Here is a 25,868-nt window from a genome sequence, read left to right on the forward strand (position 1 = left end):
TGGGGTTTTTGTTCTCTGGCTTCTCCTCCTTTTAGCACACTTGCAACTTCTCATAGAAGTGTTTTATAAAATTCCCCTTGGAATATGCCTCTTCTGCATCAGAAACAGAATTCATTCGGGCTTTTATGAAAAGTGTCAACAGATGAGGTGATGAAGAATAACTGGCCCTTGCTCAGTAGTGCTGCTCACAGAACTTACTTTACCCCAAAACAATATACTTCTGTTGGATTCCCATTCTGCTGCTTGAAGGAGAGAAAGATTTATGCAGATCATTAAAGAAAAGGAGGTGTGGGGGTGGAAGTGAACTCCAGATTTGAGGAACCATCACCTTATTTCTTAGACTGACATGAAGCCAGCTGAAAAGAAGGGCTTTCCTTTTGTTTCTGTAAAGCTGACAGATACATCATGAAATTGATTGTACTTGGCAATTCCAAAAAAGCAGAAGAAAGGAAAAGGAGGCAGCCAATTTACCTCCACAGGTGTTAAATGTATAACCATCTCAGATGCTATTAGGTCAATGGAGCAAGCACGCTACGAGAAACACAGCAGCTCTTTTATTTAAGGTCCAAGTTCATGTCACTCTAAGCCAGCTGTTAAATAGACATCTGGGTGAATGCCAACATGGAGCCGAATTCTGCTAACTCTAAGATACGACGATATGCTCTCAATTAAGTTACATGGTGCAGTTCCAATACAATAAATATGGTACCATGAGCATCCCCCTTGGGACCAACACAAAGAAGAAAGTTGGTTTACTTGAATTTTAAGGAGGAGCTTGAGAAGCCACATGTTCTAATTGAAACCTAGATTAAACCAAGGCTTAAAACAAGATGAATTAAAGGCAAAACTTATTGTTACTAGTACTTTAAAAGCAGAAAAAAAAAATTTTAAAAAAGCACAAGCTGCTACTCAACTTGATTGTCAAGAAAAAAAAAAAAAAACAAACAAAAATCTTACGGATCAACTGTTCCTGTAAGACCTCTCTTGCAGGCCAAAGTTTGGTGCTTTGTTTGTTTGGGTTTTTTCCATTTTTATGATACCGTTTGGGATGTGTAAAACTTTGAACTGGCAATTAGGCTTCTTTAGGATCTGAAAAATGTCATAAGAACAACTATGCCAGATCAGACTACGGGTATGTCCATCTTTGGGTGCTCAGGACCAGAATCCCAAGGTGCCTCACAAACAGGTAATTATTGTCCTTCATATTACAGAGGAACAGCGACAACAATTTGTTCTTGCATCAGCTCAGTTTTTCTAGAGCGTAATCACACAGGATTGGTAACTTAGTGTGTAAGGGACTTCTCCAGGCGGGGGGGGGAATATCACAGCTCCTCTGACTGTGAATAACTCAATCCTGTAAGAGAAACAAAGCCACAGATCTCGCTTGCAGAGACACAGAAATATTAACCAATACGAGAGCAGAGTCTCATACATCAGCAAGATGACGTATTAAAAAATCCAAAATTAGTTTTTTCTTAATGTCACAACAACATTTGGGTCCAAGTATCAAAGATCTCTAACACTATTCCCAGTTGTCCACTGGATTGCTATGTTTATGAAAAATGTTATTTATTTAGTAGTAGGCATTTCAGTAGGACATTGACTGAGAACCCATTTTATTTTAGCTAAATGTTTCTAGAGCTTGACAGTAAATTATATGCATGAGCCATGTTGACTGTCATCTTCCACTTTTAATTTGACTGTCAGACATACAAGTAACTTGCTAATGTTTCATTCCAACTTCAGTGCCATGAGTCTGTTGTGTAAGCTGCCTGCTAGAAGCTGTTCCAGATCAAATGACAGCATTTTGTAGGACCCCAAAGATGTAGCTATAGAGACGAATATGTGTCAACAGCATTGAAAGCACGACCTTTTCCTCCCCCCCTTATTTTTGTCAGCAGTTCTTATTTCCGCCCTGTAATTTTTCCACGTTCTTTATGAGATAGTCCACGTGGGAAAAAGAAAGAGTTTAAGTCTCTCAGCCATCTTCCATTACCCGCAATCACATCTACCTGACTACACAAGGCAGAGGACAAAGGAGGAAGGTTTATAAACAAGCAGGTATCTTCAAAATGACAGCCAAGGCCCAAAATTTATTTTAAAAAGGAAACAAAATCCAGCCCCCTACTAAGTAAGTTCCAGAACGATGGAGAACTTTGATGGTTTTCATAATAGATACTTCCTCTCATGAATAATCAGTAAAAAGCCTGCTGCACTCCTCTCATTGCAAACAGGCTTTAGAAAGCAACACATTAACAATGAATAATTTCTTTTACTGATTGTAGGAATTTTACTGATAATTTATATACTATATTAACGTCACGGAACATTCATTATTAGCTCTTATTAAAATAAATCACAAAAAATCTACTTATCCTTCTCAAATAAAAATATGTAAATTACACCCACTGCTCATCTTAAACAATACAGGTAAAACAATACACTTGTTCTGAAATGTGGGCTGTGCAAGGAACACAAAGAGGACTTTTCCCCACATGCACGCGTACCTCTTTGCACACTCAAGAGGAAATTATCACAGGGCACTTCTCTCCTTTTTCAGATGATCAATTCAGTATTCTGAAGTATTACGAGTATTTCATTTACATTTTTTAGTTACTCCTCTACAATATAAAGTAATTTCTTTTTGATGCAGAATGCCACAGCACACAGTACAAGGAAGGGGGGAAAAAAAAAAAAGCAGTGCAGGGTTGAAAAGCAACAGAAAGAATCGAGAAGGAATGGCTTTTGTTAATTTGACAGCCCTCAGCTAGCTGCATAGTTGGATTTATAAAAGGTGCTTTAAGAGCAGCATTTTTCATGGTGTAAGAGTGCCACACAGCTCTGGTTCCTGCAGTGCCTCACAACAACTTCAAAACTAACTCACTGCAGATGTCCCTATGATCATCTAATCAGACATCAAAAGCAATACACTGACAAGCTCCTGCGCTGATTAGGAGTGTTCTATATATGTTCCACAGCGTAAACAGACACACAGTAGTAGCTTTAAAAATGGATTCACCCACATCAGAATTCCCTTTTAAAAAAAACTCAAACTGTTTGGAACTCCCCAGCTGAATGACAGAAAATTCTTTTAAATCTCCCCAGATCTTCTGTTCAGTTCAACACAGCAGTATTTCAAGAGCAGGAGTTAAATTATTAATAGGAAAACTTTTACCAGAAAAGAGTAAATGCCTTCCAGAACTTAAAAACCTTGCTATTCTGAATGACAGTCGGAGACCACACCACCTCAGGGAAGCACTCTTGCCTCTACTGTGCAACACACACTGTAATACCCAAGATGCGTTTCCATCTCTACCTTATTTGTTGTCTAATTATTATATGTCAACGAGCACTGGATTTAAAGCATTACAAGTGCTCCATCCTTCCAGCACTGCTAGTTCCTGAAGAATTACTGCATTTCTCCCAATATCTGGTTTCCTTCTCATAGCCCACCTCGTGGAATACTTAAAGGGGACTTATAAGAAAGATGGGGACAAACTTTTTAGCAGGTCCTTTTGTGACAGGACAAGGGGCAATGGATTTAAACTAAAAGAGGGTAGAGGTGGTGCCCAGAGAGGTGGTAGATGCCCCGTCCCTGGAAAAGTTCAAGGTCAGCTTGGACAGGGCTCTGAGCAACCTGATCCTGTTGAAGATGTCCCTGTTCATTGCAGGGCGGTTGGACTAGATGACCTTTAAAGGTCTCTTCCAACCCAAACCTTTCTATGATTCTATCACATAACTACAGGAAAATTTCATATTGAAATTCTAACACATACAAAAGGACCAGAAATTAGAACTACCTGACCTAGTCAGTGTGAGTAAACATAACTGAACAAAGGTTTTATCTTCTAAAATCAGACAGACAATACAACCTTCATGGCAGTGCAGTCTCTTAGCTCAAGCCTTAGCAGAAACCCGCTGGATCAACCCAAGTTATAGACTCTACAACATTATTCCATCACTGTGTCAAAAAAGACCTTTTCTGGCCTGCCTTTAAATAGCCTGATTAGATGAAGTAATACTTCTGCCTTTTTCTTCTAATACAATACCTACACATTTTGAAAGTACTACTGATAATCTTTATCTCAAAGCCAAGCTCTGACTGTAGCATATCTTTATGTTTACGTATGTACATAAAATAGTATGTAAAAGGAACAAATCATGGAGCTGAATCCTTACACACGCTCACTTTATGCTAATCTGCAGGCACTTAATCAGGAAGGCTAATACATTACAAACACAATTAATGGCCAGAAGAACCAGAGGAGGTTTTGACCCTTTTTAACAAGGGCTTGAAACATAAAAATGTTCTGATTATATATGAACCTTATCCAAAATTGCAAATTATATGCCCACAATGCATAAAATACAGTCACTTTCAAGTCACATCTAGGTAAAAATTAAAACTGGATTGAGCCACTGAAGCATCTCTTCAATTGATCCAGCATCTCATTGTATCTTTAAATATGGATAAATGCAATTTAATCAGCCATTCCCATTGATTAACTCCAAGTTAACCTAAGTATTTATCAAGGAAACATGCAACTATAAAAGAAAAGAAAGTCATGCAGAACACAGCATCCCCATAATAATCAGCAAGTTAACAAGATGGAGTGAAACATTAGTCCCACCAGAATTAATGCAAAACTCCCATCAACTTAAATAGGACCACAATCCTCCATCTAAAACTCACAGGAAGTCTGTCCCAGAGCAAAAAGAGAAATAAGCAGAAGTAATAGCTCCAGAAAAGAAAGTTCAGATGTTTTAATTATACCTTAGCAATTACTATCTGGATGAACTGGACTGAGCTAAAGCAGCAAAATGTGTTTTGCTCCCTAAAAAGTTCAAAAAACCAAACCAACAGGAGCCCACAATTCAGAGTTTCTACCTTGCTGCGTCTCATCTTTATCAGAGTGGAGCTTGGGCAGAGGGATCCAGCCAGGAACTTCTGAGTTGGCGCAAAGAAACTGAAATTGCAGCTCCTTTCAGCAAGCTGAGGACAAAGGTCGAGCAAGCGTGAAGGGGCCAAAGAATGCTTCCTCCTTCTGAAAGGCTTCGATCATCTCAATCGCACAGCATGGCCTCACCCCAGGGGAGATCCCCAGTGGAAGACTTCATGCCCACTGCTAACCCCACTTTCTGAAGCCAAGCCATTCACAGCCAAAAGCAGCTGGACCAACACTTGGCTATTGCTATAGCAAAGCTATGGCCACTGAATTTTTCAGAGAAGTACATTAAACTAAGTATGCATCCCTGAGGTCCTCTCTGGAGACTAAGGAGGGAAGTTTCAATTTTTTGAAAGCCTGGCGAGGGCTCTCTGATTATAACTAGAGAGAAGAGCTTAAGAGTTGCCTTCATAAATGAACACATTCACTAACAAATCCCCTTTCTTCAATAACAAAATCAGATGTTTGTTATCCCTATTTTTCCCTTATTATAGTCTCTCAATTTTTCAGTGGCAGCTATCATGATAAGGAAGGAGAGGCTTGGATGAAAAAAGAAACTCAAATTTTGTACCATCTGTTAAATGACTTACAGTCTGAGAGAACAGATGCTGGACTTCACTATCAGTTTTTGATTGATCTAGAAGTATTTTGTTAATTGGGGCTAAAACTACAGCTAAGACAAAGTAAGTGTCAGAGAAAACATGAAAGAATAGTTCAAATTCTTCTCAAACTACCTGGTCATTCAGAAAACATTTTGTCATTTCAGTAATTATCATACAGCATGAAAAAAAAAAAAAATCTTTCTTTGAATGAATGGAACACCTAATAAACAGAATATATGCTCTGCTTAGATTCTATAAATACTGTGATCAGCTCAAATTGTTCATCACGTTCATCCAGTTCACCTGAGCTGGATAGCAATGTTCTTTTCTTATATTACTGCATGCTTGCTGTTTCATTTTATGCATTGCTTACTGTATGCCGGTCCTGCACTCTCCTAGAGACAAATCAGTGCTGTCTTCAGAGATTCACATGATAATCACCTTTCAAAAAGCTCATCAACTACCAGCGTATCAGTACATACTGTGTAAGACAGCATACGGTCTAACTACGAGTATTTCTACATAGAACTGAACTGCCAGTTCTAAATGTGCCAAACACCAAAATGCCAGAAGTGCCAAAACAATTAAGCTAATTATGGAAGTCAGTTTCAATTACAAAATGATCGCTAAGATAATTGTGGCATAAATACAGAGACTTAATTTTTACTACATGCACTGAAAATTGTTTCATTTACCAACGTTCTGGTTTTTCCAATTTGCATGTAACTGCAAGGAAGCAGTTTAATGTGAAAAAAAAAAAAAAACCTGTTTGTGGCAAAGGAAATGCAGCATTAATTTTAAGTTTGCAGCAGCAATATACAGAACAAATGAATTTTCTCTAAATACTGCCTTAGCATTTGCGTGAAACAGAATAGCTATATTCAAAATGCAGTGTTCAGTTGTTTGTGCCATGTTTTTTCATTTGTCAGATATTGATTCTTCCCCATGTTTTAAAACAATCTGTACCTAATTTAACCTATATTATTTAAGCTTTCTATGCTTCCCAAAACATTATGCCAAAGCATATTTCAGTATGATTGACGATGAGAGTTTTAGAAATGGTACTGTTGCAAAAATAAGAGCTGGTGTAATGTATTTCGCTGTAACAGATTTTCACTGTAACAATAAAAACTTTCAACCTTCTGGGCCTCCCCCCCCAACACCTTGCATGACATTTAAAACAAATCTGAGCGTCTACTCCACTACTGTTTTCTGTCCAGCTTTGACTGTTACCTCTATAGCTGATGGAGGGATGCTCTGTATTTTAGGCATAGAGAATTCCTTTAAGCCTAGAGGACTCTTGTGTACTGATGCAAGTCAGCGACACATGGTGAGGTTTTAGATTCAAATATAACTGCAGTCCTCATATAATGGCATAAAATGCACTTCTCACTGCTAATATTGTATTTAAAAAAAAAACACAAACAAACAAAAAAACCCAAACAAGAAAAACCTATCTTTCTTTCCTTGATGGTCAAAGATATAGCATTTGAAACATGTTCTGGAATGCAACAAATATCACCATTTTTTCCCCCTCCCCCCAGTTTTCATGGTTGTAGAATACCAGAGGTTAGCATTATGTACTGATGTACTCACTTTACACATTTCTCAACTTTGCAGAGAGAGTAAGATCTGCACTGTTAACCAAGAATTCTTCTTTGTACTTTCATTTATCAGACTAAGTCAGTGTTTCATTAATATGTAAGTGCTTGCAGCAAACACGAAGAAAAACCACTCAGCTCAAACAGGTCTAACAAATGATGCAGGACTTTGTCAAAGTTCAGCACCCTGTAACACCATAATGTACTTGGAGAGTCACTAGCACTTTTAGAATTGCACCACTTAGCAGATAACACAAGCCATTGTAAAGTAAAAAGCACACTAAATATTTAGAGGCACACACATTTGGCCATGCAGAGAAACAATGAGTTGGCCTTCAGAATTACAGAATTAAGATTGAGAGCCATAAAACATCATTTATATGCAAGTCATCTGACTTTCTATTTACTTACCTCATTCACATGACCTTAACTGGAAGTATGGTCTTAATTACAACATCTTCAGCTGAAAAGGTTCCCACACCTCCAGCATGTGTTGCTGAACCCCAGTTCTTCCTCCTGCTTCTTAATGTGCCATTATGGCCATTTGTGGAATCTCCCTATAAACTAGTTGTGATCTAAGCTGAAATGACCCTCTCGCACCAAACAAAGAGGCTGGGGGTTTCTGAATGTTTTTGTTTTGAAACAAAACAGTGTTAGATTGGTTTACACAGCTAGGGACAGGGAGTGAACTGCAGCACTGTATAGGAAAGCTAAAGGAGAAAAGGCATGAATTTCACAAGCAAATGAAAATACGTGCAACTGCACCACCATTTAAGCCTGAGTTCATGTGGCATAAAGTAGTGCAGAAGTCTATGAAAAAGCTCTGCTCCGCTTGATACAGTTACGTATCCCAGCTGACATCCAGAGATACTAAAGAATGTAATCTTTTTATATGTAATATAGAAACACCTTCCCCACACACAAATGCAAAGCTTCAGGCCTTAAAATTGCAAAGTAAATAATGTGGCCCAACTGTGACCAAGACAGCATCACTTTTCGAAGATTGAAGTCAACCTGCAATAACATCTGATTAAGTTACTGCAGCCTCACTAATTGGGTCTTTGCATTAATATTTAGTAATAACTATGCTGAAAACAAATTTGTCCTTAAAAAGGAAGAGTCAGGTTGTAAAACAGAAGAGTGAGAGAAAGAAGAAACCATGCAGGATAGTAGGAGGAAGCCAAAAGAAGACAGCAACATCAAGAGAAAATAAGGGAAGTGAAAAAGGGTGCAAGACCAATGAAGCATATTTAAGGGGAACTACGTTTTTTCCATCAAGCAATGGTAAACTGGACAATATGATACTGAACAAATAAACAATTGCTAAAAGTTCAGTTTATAGTCCAGTGCCTTATGTCATCATTGAGCTTTATGTAAATATCTTATTTTAATAAAGAGAACCACTGTTAATTGACTTACCCAAAATAACCATTTTGTCCACAGGAAATTCTCTCCTCTACAGAAAATGAGTATGATGCACTTTGGTTTAGATCCAAAGTCATACATAGCTTATAAAACTGCTACATACCAACAGGTAAGAACAGGTTTTGGCTTAAGAAAAAGGTGAGTTACATGACACCTACTGCCACAACATGCTTGAGACTGTGGTCACTGGGATGAGAAGCACTTGGGTGGAAGTCAGCAGGTGGGCCCAAAGCTGGATCACTGCTCCTTCGTACTAGAAGCGGTGTGCCTAAGAGACAAAATAAAGAGCAATAGTTCAAGTGTGCTACAGGAACACAAGGTAAAGCTTCATATGATTTAACTAAGAGAGGGATACAGGGCTTAAATATAAGTTTATCTGTGGCAATATCCACCTGGTAAATTACTAGATTTGATAGGGTTGTGCCATTTATTATTTACTAAGCCAAAGAAATGAGAACATTTTAAGCCCTGTTATACAGACTTTCATCCATGAGCTGCTAAATTAGGTGTAAACTGCTGACAAACAGGAGAAAAACGCACCTTCTCAGAAAAACAAATGAGTAATTGCATGTATCTGTGACCACAGGTACCATCAAGTTCTGACAGGGAAACCACAGGCTTGATTTAAGGAATAAGTGCAAACACAGGAAGAACTGGACTGCTACCGTTAAGTAACCACTGCCAGTTGTAGGAACTAACTCAACCAGAACATGGTCTAAGCCTTTCACTCCACACCAAGGACAGCTCTCATTGTGCTGTTCTACATTAACCCACCAAACCGAGATCTCACAATCTCATTTTCAGCTATTCCTTACTTTCTCCTGGTGTGTGCCCAAAATCCATACTGAGCAATTGCTTGCCTCTCCCATATCAATTATACAAGCCCACATTTAACCTGTATGGAAGGCTGCTTCGAATATGATGGCACGACTGTATATATATGGTCACAAATTTTATTTCCCTAAGCTCACAAGATGCAATTGCCCATTGCCACTGCTTCTGTGCCATCCCAACCTGAGGCATGCAAGTGACAGATGAAGCACAGGTTTTTGGGTGCAGAGAGAGCTGAGGGATAAACAGGTAAGTCACTCCATTAACTTCATTTAGTATCTAACACGCCTTGGGCTGGGTCTGCAGAGACAGCCTAAATAAGGATATAAAGAGGAGAGGGGGAAGAGGTTTTATTCACAGCAGCAGATCTGCCTCCCACTACCGACTGCCAGGATTCCCAGGGAACAGATGTAGGCAGTTGCAGTGGTTTCAAAGAAGCTGTAGACTAAACAGCTTCCTCTTGCAGGGATCTCCAATTAGACTCACCAACTACCCATGTCTATTCATGTACTGTCTGGGAATAACCTTAAAGACCAGTCTTTAAGGAATCTAGTGCATCCAGCAGCATCTAGTGACACAGCCATCCAGTTAGCAGAAGACACAGACGCTATAAAACACTCCCTTGCAAAACCTCCAGGTGGGGTGAGAGGGAAAACAAAAGTAATACGAAAAAGGAATTTCTCACATTATCCAAAATTAAATTAAACAAAAATGACTTTTTTTCCCCAAGTCCTTCTAAAACAATTTATCCATAGGCAAGCAAAAAACTTGAAGAGAACATTGGTCTAAGACAGTAATTTTTCAAATGCTGCAAGTGAGAGAAAATAAGATTATAATTGTCAGTTATAATATTAATTATAGCGGCTGGGACTGATGGCAGTCATAATTACTAGATCTATAATAGAAGTCTAAATGTGCAACAGTTTCCTCATTAGAGAGATGCTAACAAAGCTGGAGTGACTGTACCACATCCACTCTCAGCACACGTTTGTAATTATAGCTGGAATAAATACCAGCACCTGATGCTGAGGAACAACTAGAGAATCTAATACTCTCACCCTTCCTCACAGTGAGCAACAGTTTTTAAACACAGGTAATCCCTTCTATCTCCACTTATGCAGGACATCACTAAGAAAAGTAAAAGAAAGACTTAAATTTGTGTTCTGGTATTGAGGGAATGCTCAAAAATAAAAAGGTGAATACTGTTTTTTGTTCCAAGCGATTATCATCTTGATATCAAGAGCTATGCATGTTTTTACAAGGAGATTCTGAAGAAAGGGATTGATCACCAAATTTATCCATTTTGTGTGATTTTCCAAAGGTGTCAGGAGGTCAAAAGGAACCAAATCTCTCCACTCAAATATTCCTGTTCTTCACATGATGCTGAAGACAATTTTTCCCCCCTCTAAGCACATTTGATAAGAAGGTGTATAAAAGCTAAAACCAAAAAGTGTTGGATTCTTAATTTACTCCCTTCTTTAAGATAAATACTGATTCCTTAAAATATTTTTTTCCATGTAAGTTTCCAAGTGTTTCTGGTGACCTGTATCAAATTTTCAGTCTCTCTTCAATACAACAGTTTGAAAACAGATGCCAAGACACTTTCGTATGATTCAGCATAATTTAGTCTCCAACTCCTTTTGACATAAACATGAACAGTACAGAAAAAACCTCTTGCTAAAATACCAGAAAGCCCTTTACATTGGTACTTTCATTTGTAACCTTCACAACTCAATGAGCCATATTCCAAATGCAAATTAAAACATACTGCTGCTTACACTGTTCAAGGCCATCATTCCGGCCCCTTTTCTCATTTCTGTCTTCTTCTACAGTGAGAAGGTGGTAAAAAAAAAAATCCCCCACGGTCAACTAAAAAGACCAAAGACAGGGGAAAAAAAAAAAAATCCCTCCAAAACTGCACTTATACCAAGCTCACTCCTCCTCCCAAAGCCAACACTCTGAAATCAGATTTCTCCTTTTCCTGAGCTGTCTTCTACAACCAGCTTCTCATTTCTCTCATTCCTCCAGCTGAGAAAAAGATGAAGTCTCCCATCTCTGTGACTGCTGGAAGACAGGACCCTCATTTGTTCCAGGGCCTCCCAGCTTCCGCAGCAGCTGAAAGACGACATCTCCTGTACCACACCATTCACATCAGGCTTGTCTAGTAAGATGGGACCATACTTCAGCACTTCTCTCTGCTCCTTGTATTGCCTGCTGCAAGGAGCTGTTTTTACCACATCCCCCCGCCGCCCTCAGTTTTGAAGACCACCTTCCACTTGCCACTGTTTTCCAGGGAAGCTGAAGCAAAATGACATTATCCCATTCTCTTTTTATAGCTGTCTAAACTTTGAAACTGAAGTTTTCAGGAGCAGTGGGATTACAAAGAATACTGTTTTCCAATTTGGGACGATGGCCTTTGCACCTATTTGCCGCCTTCTTATTCCTGCAAGTATTTGCTTATTGCCATGAGGCTATGAAATTTATGGTCCTCATCTGGAATGCTTCCCTACTTGCAAAAAAACAACCAGACTTTTTGACCAGTCTACAATGCTTTCTCTTTACTCCCAATTTGTTGTAAATTTTAGGGTCCTACAGATCATTTTCTTGTTGAAGAGAAAACCAGAGTCTATTTTCTTAATTTTTTAAAATTTATTTACTGATATATAACATCATTTCTTGTACTGAGATATCACAAATCATAACATCTCTGTGGACCAAGTCAGCTGAAGTCTTTAGCTAAAATTATCCAAAAGTCCCTCTGGCCCTCATTGTTTTCCATGCATACACCACAAAGACACTGGAGCATGGAAACAACCTTCTATTAGACAAAAGTGAATTGACCCCAAATGCCCTCTCTAATAGAGGAAAGCAAATGGCATGCAGGAAGATTAGATGAAAGACTTGAGAAGCAGCGGTACTCTCCCTCTTTGCAGGAGGAATCCCTTATTCTCTTTCAGGAGACAGAAATTCTCAGCAGCTCCCTGAGTCACCCAACTCTCCTCCATGTCCCCTCATCTCCTGTGTGGCTCAGGCTGCTCCCTGACTTAAGAACACCTTCCCTGCCACTCAGTGCCTCCCAGCCCATGCTTCTCCCCCATATGAAGGGAGGCTAAAGGGTTAACAAAAGGACCTTTATGAAGCCAACTGTAGATCCATCTTAAATTGCTAGCATTGTGTTTTAGATTAACTTACTAATCATATGAAGTAAACTATAGATAGGAAACTAACACTGTAGGGAATGTGGAAGAGGAGAGATTAGTAGGAAATAGCCCATCTTTGTTAGAGGCCTTGGAAGGCATGTAGGAGAACAAAGCGTCTGGCACTTTGTTGATATGAGGATAGCCAAGGATGGGGAGCCGGTTGGTGCCAGCTCTGTTGTTCTGACAGTGGAATAAGGGGGGTAGAAGCTGGAGTTCATCAAAAGTACAAGGTGAAGAAGAGGAGTGGATGAAGTAAATGACCCCTGAAGACCACTGAGTCAAATCACTGAGCATGCGCAGTCAGGCGGGACTTATGGAAATGACCTCTTGAAATTAATTTTAATACGAAGCAGGGACAGGTTATGCCTATGTATAGGCGTATTAGGAAACTTCATGTATATGTAACACTGCCACATATAAGCACGGCAAGCTGCTGTGTTGCGGTGCGCACGACTTTGGTGGGACTAGCCCCTGTGCTGCCCAGTGCTGAATAAACATACCTACTTTACAATCTTACAGATTGTGGAGTCTGTTTTCCGCATGTCACATAGGCTCCTTTCTTTTTTCAGCCTCTCCTTGCCTCTTCTGCACTACATGCGCAGGGCTCTGGAAAGCCAAGCACGCTCCCTTCCATTCCAGAAGACAGAAACCACCCGCTGCCCAGGACTCCACCTGACTCGGGAGTCAGCCCATGGCTGTTATACGTACATACCTTGCACTTCTTCATCACTGTCTTCCTTAGACATGGGTTTTTCATTACATTTTATCCATCACTGATACCATTTATTACAGACACACTATAAACAATTATATACATTTTCTTCTGTCAGAAAACAGTGCTGCCTTTTTCCTTACTGCTTTCCCTTTGTCCTGCGGCGTTTCCATGTTATTCCACTCACGCTCTTGCATTTGTGCTGAACATTTATAACAACCAGTATAAGCTCAAACAGAAAAGTCATCTTTTCCCTGAATGATGAGACACAGAAAAACTCCTTTCTGCATACCAAGTTGATCACACAAACACATTATTTACAAGCACTACTGGTTTGTGCCTGAGTAGCACTTTGTATTTTAAAGTTAGGAACTCAGTTTAAAAAAAAAAAATCATTATCTTCATCTTGCTGCATTGCATCAGTAATTTACAGACAACAAAAATTCAAACACACACCCAAGACTAAAATTTTTCTCACTATGACAGCTTTTAAACTCAATCACTTCAGGCTGTATTTCCCCTTCTTTAAAATTTGCACCAACTACCTTCTATTATGGCACCATAGCACCTTCTAAGCACCAGTCTCAGCCTTATTCACAATGCATACTCTGACAAAGCTGATGAGAAAAAGTCCTGCAGTTTCCCTTCCTTAAAGTAAACTGTGTCATTCAGTTTCAAGCCATGTAGATCAATCTTTTCCTTTTGCTAGCATCGCCCTCAAAAATTAGTATCTACACAGATTCATGGTTAACAGTGTATTTTCCCTGAACTCTTATGTTTTGGAAATATTTTTTTTTAACTGCAAATATGGTTGAAACAAGCATATGGTAGAAACCACACTTAGATTTAAATTGGTTACATTAGGGGAAAAAAAAAACCACCACAGAACAGAGTTGTTCTGCCATTTGTGCACAATTAAAAACTGAAAACTTGCATCAACACAATGGCAAAAGAAACACCTCCATGCCAGATGTAATCCCCCACCCCCCTTTTTTTTTTAATTTCACCAAAAAGCTGTACACAGACATTAACACTTACCCTGAATAAGAGTGCCTCACTTAAGCCCATTGGCAGATCAAAAATTAGCGTTTGAGGTTAGTAGGGGGATGACTTACAAGAACTGATGGGTTTAAGAACACTGTGCTATCTATAATGCAGTCAAATTATGTACTAAAAATTGATTTTAGCATTGTTTTGGGTGCAAACACTCTCGAGTGACTTTTGGGTAAGCTGACAAATCAAGGAACATAGGAAATACAAGCATGTGTGTTGCCACCGCACCAGCTAAGATATTAGGGGGATTTTTTGTTTGTTTGTTTTTCCAGGTAACAGGGAAGAACTATTTTAGAGGAGAATAGCATAAGTGGGTAGAAAAAGATTTACAATAAATCACTGACACAGTTAAAGTCATAATTTTAAATTCTGCTCCTGCATATAAAAATGCTGACTATGATAGGAAAAAAAGCTGTCCATCAAGTGCATATCAAACTGTCACCTGTTAAAGGCCATACCAATGACAATTACTCTGCTGCCTGCTTCCAAATTACACTTGCCTGGACAGACAGACAAATTATTTTCTCACCCACATGTGCCTCAAAATATTTTTTGAGAACTCCTCCTGAGCAAATCACAACAAAATTTCAAGTCAGAGTTGAACAAAACCCCACAAATACTATATGCATACACACACAAATGGGAAATGACACTACAGCAGAGACAATTCTTGCCTGGAAGATTGCTCAACAGACAGAAGAAAAACAAGCACCATTTAAACCAGAAAGTCTGACTTTTAAACTGGTGCTGTCATGAAACAGTTCAGGCACTGGAAACAACACATTACAAGCAGGATATCAATTTGTATTTAAATATAGGAAAGGTCATTAATAGATGCCTATTTTTCTTCTTTTTATCAGGGAAATTTCACATTAACAGGCATACAGATAGTTCTGCCAGTCAGCAATTTTTGAGAGCGCTAAGCTATCGGTTTGGGTAAATTTGGTCACCCTCAGATTTATTGCTTACCACCACCTGAGGCATCATGTAATGGTTCTGCCATGTACTTAAAATGTAGCTGACATCAGCTTGTATGTTTTACCTTGTGAGAGGACTGTACCACTTTTTTATTTTTTTATATGTGCAGTGCTCTGACAAAGTGACTTTTATGTTTAAAGCTAACTCAAATTGCTCATAATAGCAGCTATCAATACAATTTCAGATCTACAGCTATCTGTTCTTTCCAAAGTGCACACTGCACTTCTTAAAATCCCATGGATACAAGATTAGATTAATGAACCAGGATGATGTAACAGTTAAGACAATTGACTTAAATCTATAAACATATGAAAATCCATTTCCAACACGCTCTTTTACATATTAATCCAGTGCAGAACAAAGTATTTCCCTATCACTCTAAATGATGTGTGTTTTTTCTTACAAGAAAAATAAAAGCAATCGCCTACCAGTAAAACCTAGTAAAGGCTTTAAACAGAGATTGTTTTGAGGTGGTATTCTTCAGTCCCATAAATTTCAAAAGAATTATTTTTCTCTGGTTGCATGTGCTTTAACATATTAAGTCAGATTTCAGTCACAAAGCACAAGAACTGTTCTCAGGGGTTTTATGACCAGAATGAAATTTCTTTGGTGTTGTCACTGTCGGAAACAGTGCCTAGTGAAGCAACTATGGAATATTTACATTTAGAGCTTTTGGAGTTTCAAAGATGGACATGTAAGAATCGCATACGTACATTATTTCAGTAATACTAGATCCCGTTTTCAGGATCAAAATCCATATCTATAGGAAAAGAAGTTAACCATTTCTCATCTTAAGACACCAGGATGTACCTACAGATGTACAAGTAATGCTGCTACTTTCTCCCTGTTCCAGAATTTCTCTCAAGACAGTTTCCAGCTGAAGGACAGGACTTCAGTTTGGATCTTAACCAGGTATTCTTTTTTTACACTTAAGGTCGCAACACATACCAGATCAAGAGCAATTTCAGGATCTTCTCACCTCTAACACCACAATGCTCCTATTTTCAGCTCCTCAGGGGACAGACAGGGAGCACATAGAGTTACTGGAGCGCTGGGAGCAGGGTGACTCCACCCCAAATGCTCTTGCCTCCAGGTACCACATGGAAGAGACCAGGCAGAGGGGGAAGGAGCTGCAGCAGAATCCTCCTGGTGCAAGGTTTAATCACTCCACTCAACAGGGAGTCGTGATTTTTTTCCCCAATGCAAGGTCTAGCAAATTGTGTAAGTCCTATCCTTGCTGGCCAGCCCGATTAGGAGCTTTGCGAGAACACACAGGCTATTACCAACAAGAATCAGCACTTTCCACTACAGGCCGGGCTTTCTTTTGTTCTTGTCCAGGTGAAGCATCTTTCTGAATCACACCATCATTGTGCACCCACTGACTGATGCACAGCCTCCAACTTCCAGCCTCAGACACAGGATTAAAAGGTAGAGCAGCTCCGAACATTTTATGGTTTTTAAGTATCATTTGGAGGGAAAAAAAAATAATTTGTGTTATATTAGAATTTCCATACACACCCAAAGTTTGGTTGGAGGGGTAGGGTTTTTATTTTGGTTTGGTTTTTTTTAAATGTAATCTCTTTCAAATTGCATTCACATGTCAATGGAAACTAAACTTTAGATATACTTACAAACACCCGTCGTCTTAGTCATCCAACCTGCTGGACACAGCAAAAAGCATTCATCTTATAAAGCAGACTGGGTTTTAAGCAGCATATTATCTGTAGTTACTGAATTTAAATCAATCATTTTAGGCTAATATATCCTATAAGATTTTAAAACTAATAGATCTCAGACTCTCGCACCTCATTTTTATTCACAGATTGAAAGGTGAAAATAAGCATTTCTTCTATTTCAATTCCCAGCCCATTTCTCAACTTCAAATGAAATACTTAATGAATTGTACTAGTTGAATAAACTGACACGAAGAAAATATTCTGTGCACCTGCACGCTGCCAAAAGCTGGTTTAGCACTTCAGCTAACATCAGTTACAGGTGCTTATGCAGTCACTTTTCCGCAGTTAAACAGTTTAATTTTCTTTAAAACTTTGGCAGCTAAACTTCACAGCTTGAATATCAGTTTGGTAGCATTTTATTGCTAGTAGTAGAACAGTAAAATACTTTTTTATATATATTTTAATGGTATTCTAAAGGACTATCATAAATTATGGCATTAGTAGAGTTTTTGTAATATTTAAATATGACCTATGTTTTATATATCTGATCTAAATTAAGAACCTTTTCTGTTTTGATCTTCCCTTACAAAAGAAGTCCTCATTATGATTATTTTCTATTCTAGTCATGGTAAACTAGTTTTAGTCTCAGATTTCAAACTTCTTCCTGCCAATTTTAAAAGACATTGAGATAAAATAGTGAAACCTCCTGAACTTGAAACTTTCTGGGAAGCTTCAAGGAATGATAAGAATGTAAGGTCAGCTGTATTGGGTCCACCTCGCCTATTAACCCACATCTAACAGTGGTAGCAAATACTCAGCACGAGAGCATAACTGCAAACGGTATATCCTACCAGCTTGCAAAAAAAAAAAAAAAATGTTTGAAAGATTTCCAAATCAGACTGGTATCTGGACCACCATATTTCAATAGCCAGTGATGAGCCACCTCCCGTGAATCTGTCCAATTCTATTATAACTCTGATTTTTGGCCTGTAACACAAATTACACGATTTATTTGAATGCTTCATGAAAAAAGTTCGTTTAGGGTTGTTTTGCTTTGTAATCTGTTGAACAATAGTTTTGTTTGATTGAAAACTCCTTGGTTTTGTATAGTGAGAAAAGCAAATAATCATTCCCTATTAATGTCTTAATATTTAAAATGGTAAGATGACTACTTCTGTAGGAAAGTTAAAAAAGGACTCAACAACAGAGGGTCATTTGTCCCTTTTTGCAGGAGGTTTAAGAACAGATGACCAAAATAATCTGCAGGATTTATCCTTCTTCTGAACATACTACATCCTTCATTTACTTAATGTCTACAGTAAACAGACTTCCCTCTAATAAAGTAACGAGTTACAAAGAAAACAAAACATAAATCAACAGCCAGTGTGTCTCTAGGAAAATTGTGCAACATATTGGGAGGGAGGTGCATCTTTTGCCAACTATGTTCAGGAGTAGTAAATACACAACTCTCCATTTTACTTGGCTGAGATTCTAGATATCTGTTGTGAGAAACAATCAAAATCTCAAGTGGCACTTCAAAGTAAAGAGACAAAAAATTAACTATCAGCTAAGGCTCCTGAAAGCAATGAGAACCACACAGCAACAGGTGAACTGACTGAATCATTCAACTGTTATTTGTAACTTCTCTAATGATAAAGTTCATCTGTATACTGGAATATGTTCATATGGAAGCAAACAGTAAACAGTCATTAGTGAACAAACACTGAAAAAAGTGTAAAACTAGTATAGTCTGCTTTCTGAAAAAAAAAAAAAGAAGGGGTGATCTGCTACCTCAAGACCTTTAGTTGAAGTCTTTTTTTTTTTTTAAACTTGAACAATTTCAAACTATCAATCAGCCAAGCTTAGCAGGCTCATTTCCAACCTGAAATACATATTTTGCCATATTGCCTCAGAGCTAATACAGAACATAGTACTGCAGAGATTTATAAACACACACACATGCTCCTTTGTCTTACCTAGCACTAGAGTGAACTAACAGAGATTGCGCTCTAGCCTTCCAGTCTAGTATTATACTATAGCCTTTCAAAACCTTCAGCTGCAAATATTTAGCTTACACTAAGTGGGTCATCTGTTTCTTTTTAAGAGCGACTACCTTGACACTAGCTATGCACATCATAACAATATACAAATGCCTACAAAACCAACATCATAAAATTAGTAAAATAGACAAAAAGCTCAGGAAAACCACTGACATCAAATAATGTGTGTCAAAAAGCAGCACAGAGTTTTGTAATAGAATTTATTCCATCAAAGTCCCATTCATCACCATCCCCCAAAACCTTCCCTGAGGCAATATAAAAAGCTGAAAATGAACATCTCAGCTAGAGAGTTACTGCAGGAAAATGTGTAACATGATAGAAAAATATTTTTCTCCCTACTTAACATAGTTTCATGGGGCTACCCCCTTGCCCCAAAGTAAGGCAGATTAAACCAAGCGCAAAGGGAATAGACACAAGAGGAATAATTGATGAGAAACAATCTTTGGGGAAATCAGAGGCAGAGGGGCTATTAAAAAGAAAAGGGGTTCTTTGGTAACGAACTATGCACATAAATTTATTACCTACACTACTACTCAATTCTCAGGTACAGGGAAAGGAAGGAAAGACTGGCTTGTTTTCTAAATGAGCAACCCAAAGACAGAGAAACACATGGAATTTTTTATATATATATATCTTTACAGAAAGCATTACTGTATTCTTTTGCTACAATACAAAGATGAACTTCAGCTATGCTGGCGCAAAGCTCATTTCCATGAATCAAGGACAACTAAATAATACCAAGCTTGAGTCATGAGGTCAAAATATACCAAGCCTGCATTCTGACTGAAATGAAAAGTTATCTTCAAACCTTTAGCTGCCCTGAGAACAGAAATCATCTGTTTTAGGAACACAAGTAGACTTTAATTGATCATCACGATTCTTTAAAACCAGATTAAACTGAACGCTGCAGCGGAGAAAAATCTATCAAGTACGGTGTCATCCTCACAACACCTATGACAAAGAGCACAGAACAATGTGTGATATCACTACTGCGAGAGCAGCCTTCTGGTGCAGAGGAAGAGAATGAAGTTGTATTTGCTTAAGGAAATAAGCAGTATTGCCTCAAACCACAGAAGGCAACATGTGAGTCTATAATGCATTTCCTATGTACTGACAAACATCGGAACGCTCAGCCAATAAACTGACATTGCAAGATTAAGATGAACACAACAGCTTTATGTAGGAAAAAGTGTCTTACTTTGACACAGCATTTATGCTGTATACAAGCATTAGCAACATTTTGTTTATCAAATGAATAGTTGCAGTTCATACCTGTTTTCATAACTAAAAAAAACCAGTCATGTGGTTTCCTCTGTATCTGAAGATGAGCTTTCTCTATATCCAACGTATCTCAATACCAGCTTGAAAGAGGACTAACCAAATATATGCTGTTTAAAACACCCCCAAGCCTACTTACACCACTTCTACCCCAAAGCAGACAATAAAGAGAAGGAATTCTTTCTGAGCTCTGAAGTCTGAGCACAGAAATGGGCAACATCCATACCCTGCAGGTAAGAATTTAAGCCCTGTCATGCCTATCAAGGGAGAAACTTCCAAAGACTCCTGGAAGAAACCTTGCCTTCAATTCCCTTGGACATCAAACTCAGACACTGTCAGTGGAAGCACTGACTTAGCAACCCAAACACATAGGGTCAAACTAAATCAGTGTTTTGAACAACCCCATGAAGCATGATTTAAGCTAAAGCAAGGCCAAAACCACCAACATATATTAAGCTGATTAAGTATATTCTCTATCTGAAGCCCCTGAAACACCTTCAGGGAAATTCTGTAAGAGTGCAAGTAACCCTTCCCAAATGTTAAGAAGACATGGCCACAATATGACAACTGCATCAAAATGGAAAATCAAACCTTTCTAGGCTAGTACTGTTATTATCCCATACAAGACCTACTGAGGGTTGGAGCATTCCTGGGTAGCAATCTGTTTTCAGGAAACAAATGTCCACTGCAAAGACACTACATAAAATGTCCAGAACTGAAAGAACTGACTGTTCAAAAGCACAAGTGCCTCAATATAGCTTGAACTTCAACTATCATTGCCATTTGTAAGCTTATTTTATGAGAGAGCCTGCAATGAGCCATTCCAACCACCATTTGCACTCAAGTCTTCCACTTGCCTAGACCTTTGATCAGATGGGGGGTTGTGTGTCTGTATATATGTATATATAAAAGAAGAAAATCTGGTTCTCAGAGATTTGCTGTAAAGCAAAGGCATGCAAATCCTGAAATACCAAAATAAGACCTTTCAGTGAGAAAAGACATTTGCCCTACTTAGCAGTGAAAGCTTCCAAAGGGAAGATTTTTAACTCCTGTAGTTTAAAAGAGAATTTTATAACCTGCTATCAATAACTGTTTAAGCCATTATTTTATTTATCTAACCTCAATTTTAACTAAACACTAATAAAGTTATAAATCCACTAAGAAGCTAAATTTTATTCTAATAGCCAACAATCAAAGTAACCTAATTGTATCTGCTTCCCATAATGCTTGTACTCAGAAAACAGCTTCAGGAATCTTCAACCCAATTCCCCAAGAAAGGGAGAAAAAGGAAAGAATAATTTAAAAAACAACAAAAAAAAATCACGGAGATACCGACATATGGAGATACTGATGCATACCTCACTTTTTTCCCTACCTTAGTATTCAGAAGGGATAAGTATCACCGAATACAGCCTGTCTTCCTCCAGGCAAAATCATGACTACTTAACACCAAGGAGAGGAAAAGCAACAACCAAGTTTGTGTGCACTCAACCATCATCTATCAACTAGAGCAAATGAAACACTGAGCAAGTCACGAAGGCATTTCCAGCTCAAAGTGACATGTCCATAAAATGGATCCACCATAAATAAATTAGTGTCCTCCTTCCTGCCCATATGGACTGAAAAGGAAAAAACAAACTGACATCACAAAACCACCCAAAAGGCTAAACCTCTTACTCCCCCTCTTTCCTGTTCCACTACCTACCACGCAAGGAAAACCACTAGAAAAGAACACTCAACTCTTAGGTGCAAAAGAAAAACAGAAGGGCCAGTAGAGCATGCTTATGGGTGCACAGAAAATTACAATATTACTTATGAGGGCCAACAGAACTACAAACCTTAAAACCAGTTCAGCTAGTGCAGCTGAAAAGCCTTGTAAGAAATTGAAAACTGTCCTACTAAAACCAAAGCACCTGTACTGGCATGTTACATATTTGAAAAGTTATAATGACATACCAGTTTGGGGGTTTTTTTTAAAAAAAAAAAAGTGACTACGTCTCATACTGTAAGGAATAGCTAGCTTACAGTTGAAGGTAGCGATCACACAAAGCATTCCTTACAGACCAGCGGTCTATGAAGCAGCACCCTTTCACCGGACATTAGCTTAGCAATAGCCTGCATGCCACCGTTTAAAATATCATGGATGCACCAGTTTCATGAGCAGATTACTGGTGAGTAACCATTTACTTGGACAAGACTTATTAAAAACCTCTAGTCTGAAGTTGGTAAACATCTAAACCAAAACATTTTGAAAGTATCTTAGGAAGATTGCATCAATTTACACACAGGCCATTAGTTGCTGCCATAAAATTGTGGTTTACCACTCTACATTGCTAGTTCACTTTTAAAAATTCTAACAATAAACATGTATGTATTCAAAACCTCAAAGCATTAGCTAGAGAACCCCAGACAGGACTATTTGCACATACTGTTAGCATCCCTAATATACATAACCCCATCCATCACGGGCTCTCTAAAGATCTTAACACACTACACAAGAATGTCATCCACTACCCCAGCAAAGCTATCTTTAAGGTGAGAGAATGACTGTTTAATCATACATCAGCAAGGAAACAGCAGTTTGGAACAGGGAATAAAGGCAATCAGTCAACAAGGTCTGCAAAGGTAAGTCCCTACTCTGCAAAGTCTTCTCAGCTACTATCTCTGCTCAAAGAGAAATACTAGGACATGATACACACTCAAAAAACCAAACCAACCAAACAAAACACACATCCCAAACCAATGCCAACAGGGAACAGTGCTAGTTAACCCCATAATTACTCTACTACCTACATACAAGAATCTTCAAATGTTTCATCATTGCAAACACTTGTAGTTTACTAGTTATTGCATCAATGAATATATTCGCACACAATTTGCCAAAAATCCAACATAACGCATTTTGCTGCTCTAAAAATAAATGATCAACCACAGTGACTACACAAAATGGATTCATCTAAATGGCATTTGATTAGAAAGTAAAACCCACTACCTGTGCAGAATAAAGGAAATAAGTGTTTCTTAAATGACTTGGATATACCAATTTTAAAGAACTGCTATGGCATCACAATTTATCCATTCAAAATATTTTTGTCTGATTATGTAAGCTCAGATCAAAGGAGGTGCAAGAACACTACAGACCAGAAATGAAACATTTTAAGAGATGATATCTAATCCCAGAGAGCATCTAGGTCTTGTGGAAACAATGGGAAAACAACTAATTGTCAGTCGCAGTCTGGCTCCAATGAAACAGCTAAGTTTAGTCTTCTGAGGGTACACAAGTTCAAAAACAATGCTTAACATACAAAAGCCTTTATGCCAGGTAGGAGAAGAGCTGAGGAGTCAAGACAGCCAGAAGGCCACCTCTGACACAGAATTTTAAAATAAACTCTCACTGGGGTGTAGGTTACCTCACATTTACCGTGGGCTAAAGACATGCAGCTAAAAAGTATTCAACATACTGACTTCACCATTCGTTGTAAGGTTTTGTCTATCCACAGTTTTATGCCTACAGAACACGGTTAAAAAATGGCAATGAAGAAATTACGACAGCATTTGGGGTCAGCAATGTTGAAGTTTACCTCCATTCAATTTTTCAAATGTAAATCAGCTATTTAGGCATTTAGTTGCTGCTATCATTCTTTGCAAATTGTTGTAGTGTCCACATCATGAGTGTACACTGGGAAGTTCTGCTCTTAAGAAACAGCCTCACAAGACAAGCTCTCTCTGCTGCCAGTTCAGCAACAGTGTCTCAATGTTCTCTGCTTACCCACAGAATACTAAAATCAGTAGGCAATTTCTTCACTGTTTCAAAGAGCTGATTGGACACATTAAATTACTGTGTGCTTCTCTAAATATTGTAATATGTAATAACAGCTGCTTTATTACCATTTGTATTGTAGCACAAAATGTATTCTTTACCCAATCACATTTTCTGTCAAACGGAGATTTTTTTTTTTTTACAACAGATCTATATTTATTTCGTTGTCAACTGAAACATGTAAATCAAGATTTTCAGTACTAAAAGTTATTTTTGATTTTGATAGGAGAAACTGAGTACAATTAACAAATTCCTGCCAGCCTTGTTTTTTTTTTTTTGCACTAAACTTGAATTATGGATGAAAACTAGAAAGGGAACTGGAGGTGTAACTAAACCCAAGGCCCCTCTGCAAAATATATTTCAGTACTCTTCTGCTCACTAAACCAAAAAAGGCAAGATACTTGGAAGATCTACATCGAATGCAAACTGAATAAGCGATGCCCCTTCCCCCTCTTCAGTTTTCTACAGGGATGCAGCGTTACTTGTCCAACCCATCCAAACAAGAATTAAGACAGCACTGGTACTTCTCAAAAAACTATAGTCACTGGGTGTGCAAAAGTACACGTGACATCATCAGCAGGTTTTCATTGACATCCAAATGGATGAAGGCAGGTTTCAATAGGTAGGTATTACATCTCCTCAATACAGAAAAAGTAAACTGTGGAGAAACAATTATTTAACCGTGTCACCATTTTGGTAATCATGCTTAACAGGAAAACACCAGGATGCAAAACCCACTACCGAATTGAGACCTACGTACCTAACAGAACTGAATGACCACGCTTTCTTCAGTAATTTCAGCCCCCAGAATCAGAAACTTCAGTAAAGCCTTTTCAGCTGTAAGAAACTATCAGGTATTGCTTGCTTTGCAGTCCCAATTCAGATGCTGTCAGCAGCAACTCCTGATAATCCACCTCTGCAGGGGAAGCAAGGAGGTGCTCAAGTATGTTTGCATCTCACCTTATGTTATGGACACAGCAGTTACTGCCTTCTTAAACATTTAAAGCCTTCCTGCATTTTTCTTAAACACAAGAGCCCACAATTTCACCTGTTTGAGAACACTAAGTTTAGCTTTAAAAGTAGAGATGCATTAATTTCGGGGAAGAGAAAACAAAGAGCTGAATAATTCCCTGTACTGTTTTAAGAAAATATGTGCCAAGTATTAAGAAAGTAATTTGATAATAAGTAGAATAACAAGCTTACTTTTTTGGCCTAAAATTCTGCCAGTATGTGGAAGCAATGTAAGATATAAGGCACTTAGCTTTCAAGTCAAATATAAGATTGCCTTTATTCTGGCTCACTTGCAAAGTTACAGGTGACAAAGGGCAAAACAAAGGTAACTAACTACATAATGGAAAAACTATCATTTCAGACAGAGTCAAGCTGATGTGTATTGTAAAGAGTATCAACCACAAAAAACCCTAAAGAAGTAAACATATAATAAAAAAAAAAACCCCACATTTCCCCCATCATCACCATCTCTACCCAGCCAGTAAAGTCTTTAAGACTATGTACAGCCTAAGATTACCTTAACTGGATCAAATACACAATTTATAAAAAAGAAAAAATTTGAAGGCAGTATCTCAAGTGCCTTTTCTAAAATCAGTGCTGATTCTCTCAAGTTTGAGAACAACAGCGTTTAGCTACACGTACTTATTAAGCATCAGGCTCTAAGTATTCCCTGAG

The 25,868-nt window shown here is 38.3% G+C and overlaps 1 protein-coding gene across 1 annotated transcript in view; it reads right to left on the reverse strand.

Annotated features, from left to right (window-relative positions):
• Positions 1–25,868, reverse strand: part of PARD3B (par-3 family cell polarity regulator beta) — a 397,127-nt gene that overhangs the window by 260,343 nt on the left and 110,916 nt on the right. The window contains exon 4 of the mRNA XM_035893042.1: positions 8,733–8,842. Coding sequence (XP_035748935.1) covers positions 8,733–8,842 — 110 coding nt within the window. The remainder of the gene's footprint in view (positions 1–8,732; positions 8,843–25,868) is intronic.

This window comes from Egretta garzetta, unplaced genomic scaffold (assembly GCF_000687185.1).
Source record: "Egretta garzetta isolate BGI_Z169 unplaced genomic scaffold, ASM68718v1 scaffold474, whole genome shotgun sequence".
NCBI lineage: Eukaryota > Metazoa > Chordata > Aves > Pelecaniformes > Ardeidae > Egretta > Egretta garzetta.